Source organism: Neomonachus schauinslandi, chromosome 2 (genome assembly GCF_002201575.2).
Source record: "Neomonachus schauinslandi chromosome 2, ASM220157v2, whole genome shotgun sequence".
Classification (NCBI taxonomy): domain Eukaryota; kingdom Metazoa; phylum Chordata; class Mammalia; order Carnivora; family Phocidae; genus Neomonachus; species Neomonachus schauinslandi.
Window position 1 is genome coordinate 125,809,936 of NC_058404.1, and position 19,698 is coordinate 125,829,633.

General features: G+C 34.5%; 1 protein-coding gene across 1 annotated transcript in view; it reads right to left on the reverse strand.

Moving 5' to 3' along the window:
- Positions 1 to 19,698, reverse strand: part of BMPR1B (bone morphogenetic protein receptor type 1B) — a 101,625-nt gene that overhangs the window by 44,382 nt on the left and 37,545 nt on the right. The window contains exon 2 of the mRNA XM_021680395.1: positions 920 to 1,079. Coding sequence (XP_021536070.1) covers positions 920 to 1,079 — 160 coding nt within the window. The remainder of the gene's footprint in view (positions 1 to 919; positions 1,080 to 19,698) is intronic.

The following is a 19,698-nucleotide window of genomic DNA, read 5'->3' on the forward strand; positions in this document are numbered from 1 at the left end:
TCTCAGGAAGAAAAAAAAAAAAGCATTCACCTCAGCTTCATGCTCCTTCCTGGGTAAAGAGGCTCCAAATGATTGCTCAGATATTCTGCCTGGACTTCAAACCTAGCAGCCCATCTTCCCATTTAGTTCTATTGCCCTTCTTGAGGGAGATTCTGCTTTTCTGCCACTTTAACTCTTGAGATCTGCACTTGTCTGTTTATTCTGCCATGTCTCCCTGGGCACATTGGCCTCATGATGCTATACCTCTTTACCCACTGCTGTCCCCATGGGGGGGGGGTGTAAATGCAGGTTATAGTGCCTAGAAAAATGGATGTAGCTGCATAAGATGTGTAAGAAAGAAAGTGGTAAACAGTCCAGTTTCAAATAAAGTTTTGATACAGATATGATTATCCACTAAGGAGTTTATTCTCTAATACTCTGGCAATGTCTTTCCTAACATCTGGTAGACTCATCACGTGAGCTCTATCACTTTACTGTTTCCCAGAGCCAGTGAATATTCCTAACAACTCAGGTGTTCTTTCCAAAATATTAACCACCATTGACATGATGAATTGTTAAAACAAATAAAAATTATCCTCACACATATGACACCCCCTACTATTGAATTTATTTTGGGGACAAGGTTTTTTGAAATAAAACAATTGATTTTCGCTCCTTGACACTTGTCCCAAGCCTGGGACTTGTGTTCTATGTTTATGTACATGTGTGATATTTGCAGCAAGGAAGAAGAATATCAGAACACCATGTCAGGCCAAAATGCAATTTAATATTTTTCTAAACACAGGCACAGCTCTAAGAGTTAATGGAGTTAAGCACTATTCCCCAAAATGTGTTCTTGGAAAACATCAGCCTACAATTCCGTAGTCAAAAAAGCATGACTTTTTGTTAAAATGAGGTTTAAATAATTTATATGACCAACCTGCAAATATTGTTGACTGAGTCTTCTGGACAATGGTGGTGGCATTTGCAACGCAAGATCTTTGGACGAGGGGTGGGGGCTGTACTCTCACCATCCTCTTTCTTGGTGCCCACATTTACTTTTCCTGAACTTCGCAAAAGCATGTTATCAAGTAAGTTTGCTGAAAAGAACAAACAGTAAGAGTTTAAGTATCTGTGGGATAGCCCAGCCAAAGTCTTCTACCCAAAGAACAATGAGATTAAACAAAATATTAAGTATTCGTGATACTTAAAGACATTATGTAATATATGTCTCATATAAAATACAGAAATTCTCATCACCCTTTCAGGATAGCATCCTATACATTAAATTATAATAGTTGTATGTGATTGAGTACAACGAGCTCAATGAGCACTAATATATAGATCATCCCTACTCTGTATGGTAACGGTATGGGTAAATATCATTCCCATTTGCAGATGAGAAAATTAAGACTCAAAGTTTAAGTGATCTGCACACAGCTAATAAATCATGAAGCCAGCACTTAAACCCAGATTGTTTGGACCCTAAAACTGTCTTCCTATTAGTCTCTTTACTTTAGATGTATCATATATTTTTAAAGAAATTATTAGAAATATTTAATATGCAAAATTGGTGGGAAGATGAAAACTTAGTTATCACTAAGATACATCAAATGATACATCTTCCCCAACAGCATTTACATGAAAAGTGCCTTCCCATTATAGCAGCAATGGTTCTACAACTTGAATGCAAGACATGATACAACAGTAGATGTGATCTCTAGAGACAGATTTTCTGAGTTCATAATTAGATTTTACTATTTACCAGTTGGTTGACCTTGGGTAACTTTATAAATAATCTCACTGTGCTTCACTTATCATTAAAGTAGAGATAATTATAAGCACCTACATCATGCCAACAGCTTAGAATGTGTATGTTACGTAGTAATACTGGATAGATGTCAGCTAATAGTATTGGAAAGATCTAATCTTTTTTTACTTTTTAAACAGTAAGATTTCGGGGTGCCTGGGTGACTCGGTTGAGTGACTGCCTTCTGCTCAGGTTATGATCCTGGAGTCCCAGGATCGAGTCCCGCCTCCGGCTCCCTGCTCAGCAGGGAGTCTGCTTCTCCCTCTGACCCTCCCCCTCTCATGCTCTCTCTCTCTCAAATGAATAAATAAAATCTTTAAAATAAATAAATAAATAGTAAGATTTCATTCGTATAGGGTGACTTATCACTGAGATGGTTTTCATACTTTCCCTCTTTACTACCACCTTTGGAAAGTAATGATGCCCACCAGGGGGACATGCATTATCTGATACCTATTATGTTCCAGGCATTGGGGCAGGAGTTCTCATACATGCTACATCACTGAATAAACTGTCAACCTGAGCAATGTTTGATTTAAGATCTCTCTCACAACACATTGAGCTTGCCTATAATTAAAACAAATCTTAACAAAAAATATGATTGAAAACACGTTGGATTAAAAAATTGAAATTCTAGGCCAGAGATGCAATATACTCAATAGATGTATTATACAATATGCATGTGTTCATTTCTTAAACCACAAATTAATGCCTCTAGCCACTGGTCACATCAGAGAATGAGAAGTTTAAAAAGAAGATATATTTTTTTCTGACTTTCTGTATGGTAAGCTAATTAGGTGAATTCTTAGAGAGTAATAATTGATGGGGAAAGCAAATAAAATGTATTAAATCAATTTACCAGAATTTCCCCAATCATTAATTCTAAATTCATTAGATTTTTCAAATTTATATAAGATGTGTACCTAACTTTCTCAAAGTTTCTTAAATTTTAGTCTAGAGAAGACATGAAGATTGTAAATGTGCATATGCAGAGTTTGTTATATGCAGAATCTCGGGCGACTCAAAGTGATTCTGATTCCATAGGTCTCAGGCGAGCCAAGGAAAGTGAATATTCAAGATCCCATGTGATTGTGAGACTGATCATGTGCAGACTCCACTTTGAGAAACTCAGGACTAGATTAAGCAAATAATATATATTTAATCCAACCATATAATTCATTGCAATAGATGTATATTATCTCTATACAATAGGAGGCTTATCCTTAAATTCCAAAATAAACATATTATATGTTACTCTCTTGTATTTAAAACATTTGTTACAAGTTTGCCTGCATAAACACCTCAGCACCGCTTGCTCTCCAGGTGCAGTGCATGTCGGTAAGCCTATAGATCACCCTGCCATGTTGGCTTCCTTCTTTTTAAATCTGGTTCTCAATCTTACCAACTTTATGACCTGAGTAACATCGAAGTAACTCTAAGTGATGAAAATAAGTTATTTAAAATTTATTACATCCTGCTTCCTTCATACCAGACTGCTTCTCTTTTAAGTTTTAAAGCAAAATAATTAAAATTCATTTATTATGCATATATCTCATTAGCAAATATGTATCAGGTGCCTCTCCTGTTCCAGGCACAGCCTGATTATGTAGGATGAACTGAACATACACAGGATTTCCCATCTGGTGGGAAAAGTGGTTAAATGGAATGTTTACACTGAAAGGTCTCCATTAGAAAAGGAAGCATATCTTCATACTATCGGAAATAAGATGTCATTTAGTAAGAAACATTTTTAGAAAGGATTCATAATTTTCTCACATTTTAAATTTATTTAAAGACTGATATAAATTCTAGCTAGAAGGAGGTTCTTTGCAATACTGCTTCTAACAACCCACATTTACAACAGGGGATAAGTCAGATCTCTAAAAAGAGATTCCTATATAGTCATTAAAATGTTGGTGTGGAAATATATTTATTGGTAAGAAAAATATTAAAATATATTTTTTGTTGGAAAGGGTAGATTACAAAGTATTTTAATTATGAATCCCACTAGAATAACAGGAAAAAAAGGCTTAAAAAAATGAACCTACAATATAAAAGAGAGCAATAAAAAACCTGGTAAGCAGAAGGAAAGCAGTTAACTGATTTAACTAAGCCAAAGATGCTGATTCCTAGGCCAAAGGTAGAGAAAAGTCAAGAAGCAAAACAATTTTACCACTTAACTCCAAAAAGACCCCAAAGTGGTACCACAAGTTGCTTTTAGAAGTAGAGTTCAGCTGCCCTCTCCCATCCCCAAATGCTGGTAACATCACCTGCACCCTCCCCACCCCCACATCCCCACAGAAGACTGGAAGAGTAAATCTGATATGCATATCACTGAGATGCCTTCCTTATGTTCCTGTTTTACCATCAAGGTGAGGGGCTGTAGAAAACTAAGCACAGGGGAGGGTGGGGGGTACAACCTTACTGCAAACATTCAGTGACCATTTACACTGGCTGTTGACTCCTCCTGTCCTCTCCCTCTACATGGCTTCCAGAACTTGATGCAGCCTGACTTATCTCTTCTTTACTCAGGAATTTGACCAGGTCAAGAACAAACAAAATACCTAAAGACAGAGATATTAGAGGTTTCTCAGCGAAACAGCCCTGCAGTATTATCTTATGGTAAAGCCCGCTGATGACAAGATCTACCCAATGAACAGAGCTTCCAATCTGCTTTTACAGTGATCCATTCTCTTATGCACAAACCACTAATTCAGGGTCACTAGATATATGAAGAAAGCCTCAAACATCAAATATTGAGAACAAAACACACACACACACAAAAGAAATCCACTTGGAAGAAACATACAATGGGAAAAAAAACCTTAAAAAACAATTAATACTGTCATTTTTATTAAAAAAAATACATCAATGAAACAGAACGTGTTGCTACAAAAAGGGAGTAACAAATAAGGAACTCTAAAAATATGATTGCATAAATTAAAATCTCAATAGGTGAGTTGAGATAAAGATCAGGAAATCTCCCACAATGTAGGGCAGAACACAGAGATGGAAGAGTTCAGTAAATTAGAACATCAATCTAGGAAATTCAAAACGTGAATAATAATATCATCTCCAAAAAGAAAGACTTGAGAAAATAGAGGGGAGGAAATCATCAAATAAATAGTGTACAATTCCCATAACTGAAAATCATGATTTTCTAGTTTGAAAGGATTCATAGAGTATACGAATAGACCTACAACAAGGTATGTTATAAAATTTTATAACACTACAAACAAAGGGAGATCTTATATAACATATATTTTATATATTTAAAGATAAAAATAAAAGATTAAAAGTAAGTATGGCACTGAATTGGGGCGCCTGGGTGGCTCAGTTGGTTGAGCGACTGCCTTCGGCTCAGGTCATGATCCCGGAGTCCCGGGATCGAGTCCCGCGTCGGGCTCCCTGCTCGGCAGGGAGTCTGCTTCTCCCTCTGACCCTCCTCCCTCTCATGCTCTCTGTCTCTCATTCTCTCTGTCTCAAATAAATAAATAAAATCTTTAAAAAAAAAAAAAAAAAAAGTAAGTATGGCACTGAATTTTCTACAGCAAAAGTGGAAACTAGAATAAAATAGTGTCTTCAAAATTCTGAGGGAAAGTGTTTCAAATCCAGAAATCAATACCTGGGCAAATTACAAATCAAATATAACATGAAAAAAATTTTTGAAAATTTTTAAGGTGTCAAAAATTTATCTCCCCTACACCTTTCTCAGGAAGCTATTGGAGGAGATGTTCTGCCCGAATGAAACAAGAAAACAGAAGAAATGAGTTTCTGCTATGGGAGATCCAACCCAAGAGAAAAGTGAAGCATCCTCTCAAGATAATGGTAAACATGGATAGTAAGATGAAAACTATGACTGGACCGAAAGAACGACCAGACCTGACTGAAGGCAGGTCAAAAAATTCTGGGAGACAGAAGTCCAAAAAGTTAAAATTAATAAAATCACTCAGGTATTTTAAATTTAAACTGATTAAGAGTTAGGAAATTAATTTGTGATGGAAATATAGGAATCTAAGGAAACAGATAAGGTTTTAACTTCTGTACATATAGCACAGCGGATGGAGATATGTATATAGTGGGGGAGAGAGTGGTAAAGCTTCAAAAGTGGAAAGTCAAAGGTAATGCCTAAAATTGAATAATCAAGAGGTAGCCATACAATTACCTGTTTAGAGAAACGGAGAAAAATACAAAAAGAAAGAATGTAAAAAGGAACAGGTATACTTGCTAGTAAACAGGAGAAATTGGAAGGATACTTTAAGAAAAAATAAGCCAGCCTCTTTATGTTAAAAAAAAAAATAGGTTTTGAAATAAGGTATCTCATGATAAATCCTCTGTAGTCTGTGCGTGTGTGATAAAAATGAAAGATTCACATCTATATGGATATTGAGGAAATGTATGAAGATCTTAGTTCTTGTGGAAAATTTAATTACCTCTGTCAAGAACTACTAATTTTGCATCACAAAATTTTTCATAGCTTGCATTCAAATGAACCATGATATGTGTTTTTACATCAGCATGGATCTATGGCGTAGCTATAGATAGTAGTTGGAGCTATTTAAATGCATTTGCAGATTGCTTCTCACTTCAAAACAGGAAGTAATTAGTCTCATATCCTGATGTGGAATAAAGAACATCAGTGAACAAGGAAAACTCAGGCAATCAAAAAAGAAAATCCAGCAAGGAAGAAGAAACTTCCCTAGATAATCTTCATTATGGGATACACCACCAAACCAATGAACGTTGGCTTGGCGGTAACACTAAATCCACTATGGTTTCCCATATTTTATGTGTTTGTATGTGTGTGTGCCTCAGTTTATATGGCAAGTAATCAACAATCTATTTTGAGGTATTCTGTAGAACATTCTAAGTTAACTATTTCAGTTATTAATATGGAAAGATACCTGAGTCTACTAGCTCCAAGCAAGTTTTAGTCAACTCCTGGCTCTCAAACACTGGACAAATCAGTTAAAAACCATACTTTCTATATAAATACTGATGAAATAGTGCTGCATAATCTTTCTAAAATACTTAACATACTAACATGTAGTCACAATGTATGTCATTTTACCAGAAACATTCCTCAAGAACAAAAAAAAGGAGAAAAAAAATATTGCTAGCTCATAATAGAGATACCATTTCTATAAAGTGAGTTAACAGATCAGATCCTGAATAAGCATGTAAGGTTGCATTCATACAATGTAACCTATACACGTAAAAGTGGTGAGATCATAAAATGATTTCTTTAATTAGCATTATTAAAGAAATGAATGGTTAAATGCAAATGAGACAAGGGGACACTTCTTCACTTGCTTTTGCCAAAATAATCAAATCAAGAGAGTAATTTATATAAAAGCATGCAACTGCTACTTAGGAGTCAATTAATCTATATGTGTTTAACTCCCCGTGAAATGAAATTCATTATCACACAATATTTCTCGTCGTGAGATAAAATAATTGAGTGATAATTTGGAGGTTAATAGAAGCATCAGCAGCAAAATGATGAAATGATTAGCAGAATGATCTGATTAGACTCATCTTAAAATCTAAGAACACTGTTAAAAAGAAAAATTATAAGATCTTTTTCTTATTGAGATATAACTGACATTCAACATTATATAAGTTCCAGGTGGACAATATGATGATTCGCTATGTGTGTATATTGCAACAGATCATCACAATAAGCCTAATTAACATCCATCACCATGCATTGTTTTTTTTTTCTTATGATGAGAACTTTTAAGATCTCTCTTAGCGGGCGCCTGGGTGCCTCAGTTGGTTAAGCGACTGCCTTCGGCTCAGGTCATGATCCTGGAGTCCCGGGATCGAGTCCCGCATCATCGGGCTCCCTGCTCAGCAGGGAGTCTGCTTCTCCCTCTGACCCTCCCCCCTCTCATGCTCTCTCTCTATCTCATTCTCTCTCTCAAATAAATAAATAAAATCTAAAAAAAAAAAAAAGATCTCTCTTAGCAATTTTCAAAATGCAAGATAGTATTGTTAACTGTATTACATATTAACTGTATAACGATATCATAGTGTCATGCTGCACATTAAATTCCCATGACTAATTTTATAAGTGGAAGTTTATACCTTTTGACTCTCTTCAGCCATTTCGCCCACTCCCCTCCCCTGCCTCTAGCAACCAACAATCTGTTTTATCAATGAGCCTGACTTCTTTGTTTTGTATTGTTTTGTAAGCCTCCACATATAAGTGAGACCATATGGTATTTGTCTTTCTCTGTCTTATTTCACGTTAACATAATGGCCTCAAGGTCCATCTATGCTGCCACAAATGGCAAGATTTCCTTCTTTTTATGACTAATACTATTTCAGTGTGTATTTATATACCACATTTTTTATCCATTCATCCACTTATGGGACGCTTAAGTTGTTTCCATATCTCGGCTATTATAAATAATGCAGCAATGAAGATGGGGTGCATATATCTTTTCAAGTTAAGTATTTTCATTTTTCTTTGGGTAAATATCCAGAAGTGAAATTGCTGGATAATATGGTAGGGTTTTTTAATGTTGAGGAACCTCCATACTGTTTTCCATAGCAGTTGCACCAATTTAGATTCCCAACAATAGGGCCCAAGGGTTCCCCTTTCCCCACATCCTTGCCAGCATTTATACATTGTTTGTTTCTTTCTTTGATAATAACCATTCTAACGGGTGTGATGTAAAATCTCATTTTGTGTTGTATTTCCCTGATGATTAATAAAGTTGAGCATCTTTCCATGTACCTGTTTGGCATCTCTATGTCTTCTTTGGAAAAGCATCAATTCAGATCCTCTGCCCATTTTCAAATCATTTATTTTTACTATTGATTTGTATGAGTTCTTTATACATTCTGATATATAAAGATATATCCCTTATCAGATGTATGATCTGCAAATATTTTCTCCTACTTAGTAGGTTGTCTTTTTAATTTTATCAATTATTTCCTTTTGGGTGCAGAAGCTTTTCAGTTTGAGATATAGTCCCACTTGTTTATTTTTTTGCTTTAGTTGCCTTTGTTTTGGGGGTCAGATCCAAAAAATCATCACCAAGACTAATATCAAGGAGCCTATGCCTATGTTTTCTCCTAGGAGTTTTACAGTTACCAGTCTTAAGATCAAGGTTTTAATCCATTTTGAGTAAATTTTTGTGTATGGTAGAAGACAGTGGCTGAGTTTTCCCAACACCATTAACTGAAGAAACTGTCCTTTTCCTACTTTATATATTCTTGGCTCCTTTGTCATAAGTTAATTGACCATGTATGCATGAGTTTATTTCTAGGCTCTCTGTTCTATCAATCTATGTGTCTGTTTTTATGCCAATACCATACTGTTATGATTACTATAGTTTTGTAATATATAGTTGAACAATAGTGGTATGAACTGTGCAGATTTTATAGGTAGGTCCTTTTCGATAAATACAGTACAGCACTGTAAATGTATTTTCTCTTCCTTATGATTTTTTTAAATAACATTTTCTTTTTCTAGCTTATTTTATTGTAAGATTACAGTATATAATACATATAACATACAAATATGTGTTAATCAACTGTTTATGTTATCAGTAAGGCTTCCAGTCAACAGTAGGTTATTAGTTTAGGGGGAGTAAAAAGTTATAAGTGAATTGTTGACTTCATGGGGGACAAGCATCCCTAAACCCCACATTGTTAAAGGGTCAACTATAGTTTAAAATCAGGGAGCATGATGCCTCCAGCTTTGTTCTTCTTTCTCAAGACTACTTTGGCTATTTGGTGTCTTTCATGGCTCCATAAAAATTTTAGAATTGTATGCCACCGGAATTTTGATGGGGTTTGCACTAAATCTGTAGATTGCTTTGGGTGGTATGAACATTTTAACAATATTAATTCTTACAATTTGTGACCATGAAATATTTTTCCATTTATTTGTGCCAATTCTTTCATCCAATGTCTTATAGTTTTTAGTGCATAGATCTTTCATCTCCTTGGTTAAATTTATTCCTAGGTATCTTATTCTTTTTGATACACTTGTAAATTAGACTATTTTCTTAATTTTTCTTTTTGATATTTCATTACTAGTATATAGAAATGCAACAGATTTCTATATATTGATTTTATATCCTGCAACTTTACTGGATTTAATTTACCAGTTCTAATGTTTTTTGGTGGAGTCCTTAGCCTCTGTAAACTGTAGTATCTTTACTTCTTTCTTTCCAGTATGGATCTCTTTTATTTCTTTTTCTTATCTAATTGTTCTGGCTAGGATTTCCAATACCATGTTGAATAAAAGTGGTGAGAGTGGGCATCCCTGTCTTATTCTGATCTTAGAAGAAAAGCTACCAGCTTTTCACTACTGAATCTAATGTTAGCTGTGGGCTTCTTGTAGATGGTCTTTATTATTTTGAGGTGAATTTCCTCTATACCTTCTTTGTCAAGAGTTTTTTATTATAAATGGATGTTGATTTTTGTCAAGTGCTTTTTCTGTATCCATTGAGTTGATCATATGATTTTTATCCTTCCTTTTGTTAATATGGTATATCACATTGATTAATTTGTGGATGTTGAACCATCCTTATATCCCTGGAATAAATTCCACTTCATCATGGTGAATGATACTTTTAATGTGTTGTATTCAGTCTGCAAATATTTTGCTGAGGATTTTTGCATCTGTGTTCATCAGGGATATTTATTCATAATTTTCTTTTCTTCTGGTTTCCTTGTCTGGTTTTGGTATCAGGGTACTGCTGGTCTCATAAAATGAGTTTGAATGTGTTCCCTCCTCTTCTGTTTTTTGGAAGAGTTTGAGAAGAATTGGTATTAATTCTTCTTTGATTGTTTGGTAGAATTCACCAGTGAAGTTATCTAGTCCTGGGCTTCTGTTTGTTGGGGGGTTTTTAATTACTGATTAAGATCTTCTTCATAGCCAGTTCCCATTTGAGAAAAAGAGACAGTAAGAAACTGGACTGTTTTATCTACTGTTATCATTATGAAAAGGGATTTATTTTTTAAAAAGTAACTTTCATATAAAGCCATACTAAATTCGTGCAAAATCAAGCCAGCCTCAAAAACAAAAGCCAGGCATTTTGGAACAAAAACAAAACAGAACACATCAACTAAGGCATAAGAAGCACAATTACATGAATACACAAAGAATGATTTTATAAAAACATGAATTTAGCCAGATAATAATGATGCTGAAATAAGAATTAGAAGAAAAGACAAAGATACATATTTATGATAAATGTGAACATCCAGATAAACAACAGAATAGCAATCACGAAGATTTATCCCAAATATTAGATGTCTGATTAAGACAATTATAAAATTGTATTTTTTTATATTTCATTATATTTATTATATTTCTAGTATCCCTCCATTTGAAACAGGAAAAAGGTAGACTTCAAGAGATAATAAAGTTTGATTAGTCAGCTCATTCAAATAATGTAAGATCTTTATTAATTAGATCCTCACTTTGATTTTGTACTAAATTTTATATAAGATAATCATTGAAAGCAATTGAAAGATAACTAACCATTAAAGAAACATCAAGTATAACTTAATACATCGTATTTTCTAAATCAACAGGTTAAATCTGTAAAAAAAAATTTCTACTAAGGAAAGCTAAATAGTTAACAGCTTCTACTTAAGTTGAATAGAATTTCAACAAAAGTGATCATTTCTTACCAATAGCTTTCCAGCCAATTATCGTGTTTGTTTTTTTTATATATTTAGTAACAATTATAAATAAACCTGACAGAAAATGTAAGGGGAAAAATGGAAAAAGTCCGACTTCGAGAAATTTCTTAGAACACTTCACTGAATAAATCACTCTTTAGAAGCTCATTCCATTTTTCACTTTCCTTTCTCCCTCCTACCCTCCCCTTTCCTCTGTCTCTGTCTCTCTAATACCAATCTTGAGCTTAACAGTGTGAATCCAGACACTTCAAATGCTGTCTGCTTGGCATAGCTGGTTCCATTATAGTTAACTCAAGTAGTTAACTATCGAAATTACCATGATAATAAATACTAGGACTGTGGAAGCCAATCTAAAATTTGTTTTCATTTTTTTCAGAAGATCATGAGATTTTTAGGGAGCAAATGAACCACAAGATGACTTCAAAACATATGTTTGCATGTTTGTGTGTTCTTAATGAATCACAACTAAATTATATTTATATTCCTTATGACTTTCAGACCTAAGAGACAGATTTATAGATTTTCAGGCAAATTAATCAAACTTCATGAAATAACCTAATGATCATCATGCAATAGTATGTGACTTCCATTCAATTACAAAGCTTAAATAGGAAGTTATTTTTCTTGAATATCTTGAATATCTTTAACTTGGATATATGTTCTAGTTATATGCATGTTTTCAGCTATTTTGTATATTTGTATATAGTTATATATAAGTTTTCTGTGATATTCTCTCCACTATGACGTATGAAACAGTCTTTTATATTACAAACTTAAAATGTTTTATTTGTGCTATTTTTGAAATGATAAGAACGTTACTGAGAAAAAAATTTTTAAAAAAAGTTTTCTGTGGCATCTCTTCTTGCATAATTTAGGAAATAAGGCAGTGTTACGAAGAGTTTCTTTAAAGTACTTGTTTGGGATCAGCTGGTAACTTGGTATAAACACCTCACAATAACTCATTTTTTTACGTATATGTTTAGTAATTCAATTATTTTTAAAATATTTCTATATTATTTTATATTACTGTATGCTCTTACGATTTTTACAGAAAAACAAAACAAGATTTTTACAAAAAAATCAGAAAACACAGAACAAAAGTAAATGTAAAAAAAAAAAAGAATTTACAATAGTACAACTCTCCAACAGATAAATTTTAACTTCCATATTCATCCATTGTATCCTGAAGTATATTTTAACTACATTTGGTTTAAATTTTTTTCTCAGTAACGTTCTTATCATTTCAAAAATAGCACAAATAAAACATTTTAAGTTTGTAATATAAAAGACTGTTACATACGTCATAGTGAAGAGAATATCAGAATTCACTGTCACATTAAAACACAAAACAATCTTTATGAACAATAGAGATCTAATCAAGGAAACTTAAATTGTAATACACATCACAATGAGAATTGGATTTGACTCTTCAAAACTCCTTGAAAGATGACATATGATTATTTTGTGCCACAGGACCTACTAGTAATCTTTCTCCTTATTTTCTTTTTTATTTTATTTTTTTAGCTCTCTGAATGTCTCAAAAATTAACAAAATTTTAAGTGTCATCCCTGTTCTACTCCATCTTCACCAGAGGACAGGAGGAGCAAGAAGAGACATTGAAATTCCTATCACACAAGTGTGTACTTTCAGTATCTTGGATAAAAAGATTAATGAAGAAACGAAAGTACTGAACTAGTGAGCAGTGCTTTGGGAATGATCTATCCTACTCCTATCCACGTTGTTATGATAATAAATAATGTGACTCAATGCCCATTGCCTTTCTCAAACAAAACTGGTTTAAACACATTGGTTAAAACAAAAGTTTATGATACATAGGAATAAATCTTGAATCAGAGCTTAAAAACAATATTAATCTTTAAAATAACTTCTGGTGATCTCAAATAATGTGTTTAAATAGATAACTAATTTTTATTTTCATCATTTAAACCTTGAATCCTTTAACTCAGTTCAGTGATTTAATTTACTGTCTAGTAAGTTTATTGAGTTCAAAGGCCTGACCTCAATTTTCACTGCCTAACCATCTTTTCTTCTATGAAGCCATTTTCAGATAAATTGTCTAAGTTGCCTGCAAAAAAACTTAGAAAAAATATATATGAACAAAATGAAACCCAGTCATTAATAAAAAGTTGGACTACGTGCCTAAATTCTTAAAAAGTAACAAAATACAAATACAAGTCTGATTCAAAAATGCAAAGCAAAATCACATATATTTTATGGGAAGAGTAAACTTTCTCTTATTAACTGTAATGTTACCTGCACATGAATCTTTCTGCTTCAAGAGTCTCCGAGGTCAGAGGACAGAGGGACAAAGGTAAGATTCTGTGGTAAGTTCCTGGGCATGCTATGGTGGGGGGGTGGGGGCGGGGCGGGGCGGTGTAGGGAATGAAATGTCAGGTGAGAAACCAGTATCAGGTATGGTCACCAAAGCAGTGGGCCCAGACTTGACCAAGACAGAGGATAAAACAGACAAAATAGCTCAAGGCCCAGCTCAGCTGTTCCCTTGCTCTGGGCCCTTTGCCAATCCCTGCACCTTCCCACACAAGATGCAGGGAGCAGCTGCCTCACCAGTTTGCTGTGAGGACTGGATGAGGTGTTCCAAGCAAAGACTTGTCATAGTTCCTTGCAAGCAGAAGGAGTGATATTAGTAAATCGCTGTCATGTGCTGTGCTGCTTAAGCTTACTATTCAATTTTTGTGTGTTCATTCTTCAGATTTTTCTCTCCCTATCTCAAATTTTTTCATTCCTTTCCCCTACTTCTTCATCTCCTATGCTATTTTTCTTTTCCTTCTCGCCCCATCCTCTTTCTCTCACTCTGACTCTCTATCCCTCTTCAATTCCCCTTTCCTTTGCTTCATTTTACTTACTTTTAGTTTCTCTTTCTTTCTAGATTCATCACTGCGAGCAAAAAGTCTATAAAATATAGTTAGGGATTTAAGAAACATTGAAAATTTGTGTAAGGCCAACTAATACACTGTTATTAATTTTTCTTTTTCTTGTTGCACATTAATTTATTTAGCAAATAATCACTAAATCCATTCCATTCACAAAACACAATGGCCCAGAGCACCTGAAGTGCCACCAGTAAAATAACAATCTTGCTGGTGAGACAAATCAACTACACGTGGAACATGGTAAGACAAATCAACCACATATGGAAAACCAAAAAACAGTATATGAAAACAATCAAATAGATGTCATAATGCCACATGTAACTGTCAAATATAAGTCAGTCCTAGGTAGGAGTGCACAGGAGGGAAGATGACTATGGGTGGCAGTAATGAACCAATATCTTTTACAGAAAACGTAAGCACTAAAATCAGGGACACTGAGAGGTTTTCATTTCTGTGGTTTATTGTTGACACTATTGAGTAGGTTAAGAAAACACATTAGTTTATTTTTTTTAAATGTTTTATTTATTTATTCATGAGAGTCAGAGAGAGAGAGAGAGAGGCAGAGGCAGTGGGAGAAGCAGGCTCCCCGCCTAGCAGGGAGCCCGATGCGGGACTCGATCCCAGGAACCCGGGATCATGACCTGAGCCGAAGGCAGACGCTTAACCATCTGAGCCACCCAGGCGCCCAAGAAAACACATTAGTTTAAAAATGTTAGAGATGTGCTGGCTCTCTACAGAAGCTAGGGCTTTTATCATAAAATATTTCTACATGTTTCCAGTTACTGGCAGTTGTTTCTCTTTTCACCACACTCACACATCCACATTACCACATCACTCAGGCTCTGTAGGATAATCATGTTTTCAACATTTTACATCATAAAAGCCCTGCCAAGAGATCCCAAAACATCTGGATTAAAAAGTGAAAGCTTCAATCATTCAAGTATTTTATTTTATGGGATGTTAGATTATGACTTCAGCTAATCATGAAAGGATTAAATATTATATAAATGTGAACAGACCACATATCCATTTATATTTATTTGTTTGGTAGGTAATTAACGCAGAGTTATGAGCCTGAGTAAACACAATAAGTGATTATGATTGAGTTTAGTTCTTTGGACATCACATATATACTCTTTAAGGGTAAAACGGCAGTGGGCCTTTCTCTCAGGTCTTAAGAGGCTTTTGAATTTAGAGAAACTCAAACAACATGTTCAAATAAATTAAAAATCTTTGAATATACTCAAAACTATAACATGGTTAAAGGTATCTTAATAAAAGTATCAATACAAGAAGTGATGAACATGACAAGCAAGTAACCACTATGTTTAAAAATAATTTAACATCAAACAATCTATATCCATAAAATAGCATAATCACAGCTGATAGTATGGTTTAAAAATTAAAAGTATCTGTGTATTTTATCTCTGTTTAGATCCATATTGTTGGCTAAGAAACTGAATCACAGTCCCCGTGGCAACAATGTCAGAGAGTCAACCTGAACTTGGCAGATTTCCACACCAGGAGTTATGGTTTTATTCAGTGACTCCTACAAATGCTCTGCTCCACAGAATTCTGAGGCTAATCAAAGTCGATGTTCGACTTGCCACCACACCAACACTTACTCTGCATAAGCACTCCCAAGACAGCTTGATGTGTAAAACTACTTTGAACAGACTTATATAGGTAAAGAAGAAAAGTCACAATGAAGGCTTTAGAAAGAAACCAAATCACCATGTTCATGCTATTCTTTCTCCCCAAAGAAAAAAAACCTGGAAAGCATTTAGGATCTCTTTGTTTCTAATCCTTTCTGTAACCTCTAATTGAATAATTAGGTGCATATTGACCTAAAAATACAAATACATCGCTATTTCAAATGTTTAAATATTTGAGGCATAAAACATAGAGACTCCACATATTTATATTTTTAAATCTTAACTTAGAATGCACTATTACCAGCTACTATCATCAGCAATAACTATAAAGGTTTACCTCTGGTGGAACAATATGGAATGATGGTGCCAACAACAAAATGTATTAAAACAAAATCTGAATACTAGAAAGCCCTCCTAGTTTTAAGAGTAAAACTGTGAAGAAACAACACGGTTCAAACGCTGCAGTGCTATGTACATAGCTTTGTTTACATTGATGCGTATGCTTCGTAACAATGTCTTCTGAGATAGATAACAAAACTGACACGAATTACTAAAATATCCTTGCCTTTGTTTCTGAATGTCTACCTTGCTACAAGAATTTATAACATTCCTGATCAAAAGTAAGTGACTCAGTAACGACACTTACAAAACATTCATGTGTGCTAATATTTAAATGCATAATTAATACTTTTAACATAGTTTTGGCATTTTTTCAAAAACCCTCTTTGGAAGAAAGCAACCTTGACTTTTATAACCTACGAATTCAGAGTTACATGTCAGAGAGAACAGAAGAATTCCCGGTGTCAAAACTACGAACAATTAAATTACACCACAAGGACTTTCCACAACCCCAACACTTGATTCTAACCATGACAAGTGTTGGAAAACATGTAAGGGTAAACACACACACACCCCACTCCAACACATATACCGCACAAGACACATGTAAAATTTTTCATAGTTAAAAGTAACCTAAATTATACACTCCTGGGAGGGCTAAGCTAAACTGCATTTTCTTGACATGTGATTTTTGTGCAGAAAATTTTTGAACCCCCTGAACTGCTCTATTCTAGACACCCTCTGTGCCAAGAACGATTAAGTTCTGTCATCTTTTCTTGTGCTGGAATAGGCTTCACTGGTCTTGCAAACAATTTTTGGAGGGCAACAACAGGCTCCGAGACATAAAGCTTCTCCCACTACTCACTTCTGATTTCTGTACGCTTGATAGATGGTTGCCAGGTTCCCCGGGATGAGACATGAGGAGGCGGCACAGAATTGCTAGGGGTTTCCACTAAAAAGACCAGCACCGCAGGCAGCACTAATCCTGCACCTGTGATGTGTTATTCAGCAGTTAAGAAATGCAGTCCAGACTGTGGTTGCCTAATACAGCTCAGCTGTTTTTTCAGTCCTCCCTTTGATTATAAGCTGGCAAGAGAGATTATTCCAGTCAGGCATTGAGCTATGCTCAGGATACATGGCATATGACAGTGGAAAGGTAAAAGAGAAAGGAAACCTCAGAATCAAAAAAAAATAAATAAAAAGAAAGAAAAGAAAAAAAGTCACTGACCACAGTGTATTACATATCATTTCCAGATGGTTAAAAGCTGCCTCTGATTATAAGCAAGGCAGAAAAATATAGGACACTTAAATATCTAGAAATCTATTTTTGATATTTCCCTTCTGCCATTCTGAATGGTACTTAAATGTGCAATTCTTAAGTTTATTTTAAAATAAGCACAACTTCACAAACTGATCAGGTACGTAAACATTTTTACATCTTTCTTTAAAGAGGTTTACCAAACCTAGAAGTCAAAGTCCTCTTATAGTTGGGAACCTTCCAAAATGTTGGGAAACCTGAAAACCAAATGATTGCCATGAATTTTTTCTTTTTATTAAATCCACCATATCGTTTGACGTATTAACATTTTTTGATATAAAATCTGTATTTAAGACATAACTATCCTATTCACCATGTATGGTTAAAGCAGCACAAAATATTTATTTTACCCAGCATAAAATTACTAGCAAGTCCAAACTGATTTAAGAGACACATGTCACTCACAAGGCTGTCTACATGGCACTGTGGCTTCACAGAGATGAAGAAAAAATGGCCACGATGCTCAGGAGCCATAAAATCTAGTAGCGGACAGTGGAACAGAAGTTACTTTCTGTTGTTGTTCTTTAGTCATAAAAGGGCTGCTGACCGTTTCCTCACACCAACGCCTGCACTCCATTTCCTTTTACACTCTATATAAGCACAAAACCATCTGGCTCCCAGGCTAGTATCTGTGCCATTTTAAATAAATAATCTAAAACCTTACCCCCAAAAAACAGATACCCTTTTTTAATAGCAGATGGCTAAAAAATAAAAACAGAAAATTCATTTATAGGCACAAGAAGAGATGAAGAAAATATATCCATTTCAAAAAAATTAAAATTTAAATATATACATTAAAGACAATGTTTAATGTTTTATTTTTTTCACTGACTACATACTAATTACCTCCTAAGCCAAGCAGTTTACAAAAAATATTAGAAAAACTCCCTATGATATATGTTAGGAACAACAGAGTAAAAAAAAAAAATTCCTGTGTCCATAAAAACATTCTCTCTAATCAGAATTTGACAAGTCGTATGACTTATATTCAGACTTTGGGGTTAGAGATAATACTGCATTTAGAGTTCCAAGTAACACTCTCAGGCCAGCTGAAGGAGGACCAAAATCTAGGAGGTATGCCACAACATGTTATATTCACCTTCTCCTGACTATTCCCATAATCCAGTTTGTGCATCCGAAATAAAACAAGATGGTAGACTTGGGTCCTGGGTAGGTATATGACTAGCAACATACAGACTTTTGATATTTTAAGATGAAAAAATTTTTTCTTCTGAATTAATTGGCCATTAAAATAAGGCTGAGATTTTGAACCACATCTGCTCTGTTTGATTTATAGGAATAAGGTTGCCAAAGGAAAATCTTGTTGACTTTTGGGCAGAAACACTGAGGAAAGATCTGAACTGAGGCTATGTTATTATAATGATTGTGTTATCTTAAATCTGAGTATGGCACACATTGGAACATTCTGGCCTGATACTGCTCAAGCTGTCCCTCTTTTGATAAACAAATGGCTTCAGTTTTCAAAACATTCTCCAAAAGCAATTTTATTATTTTTAATTTTTAATTGCATAAATTGTATAAAGACTCAGTGGCCCAGACTTTGAAAAGTGCACCTTTAAATTTGCTTCCTTTGTATTTCTTTATCCAATTTGTATCTCCTCATTTATGCTAATAATATACATACCCACACACTATATTCTAAGGCCAAAATGCTTCCTTCCTCCTCCTTCAAATAGTTATCAGTATGGGGTCTCATGACACACAAAAAGCCAAAAAAGAACAAAAAACCTGAATCCAAGGAGGCTACAAGAAAAATAATTACCTCTAAACCCTTTCTTCAGATAATTCTGTCTTTTAAATCACATCGACATAAGGTATCTGTGTGTGTTATATTTTTTGCCTGAAATATTTTGATAAGCTGGGTATATGATTTTAAAGTTCAGAACCAGTATAAGAAGGTAAGAAATCTATACCTGCTTATGTTCTATTTAAATTACCAAAGTGCTCCCCAAGACGATTCACACTGGTATGGGAGCAAAGAACAGTGGCTCT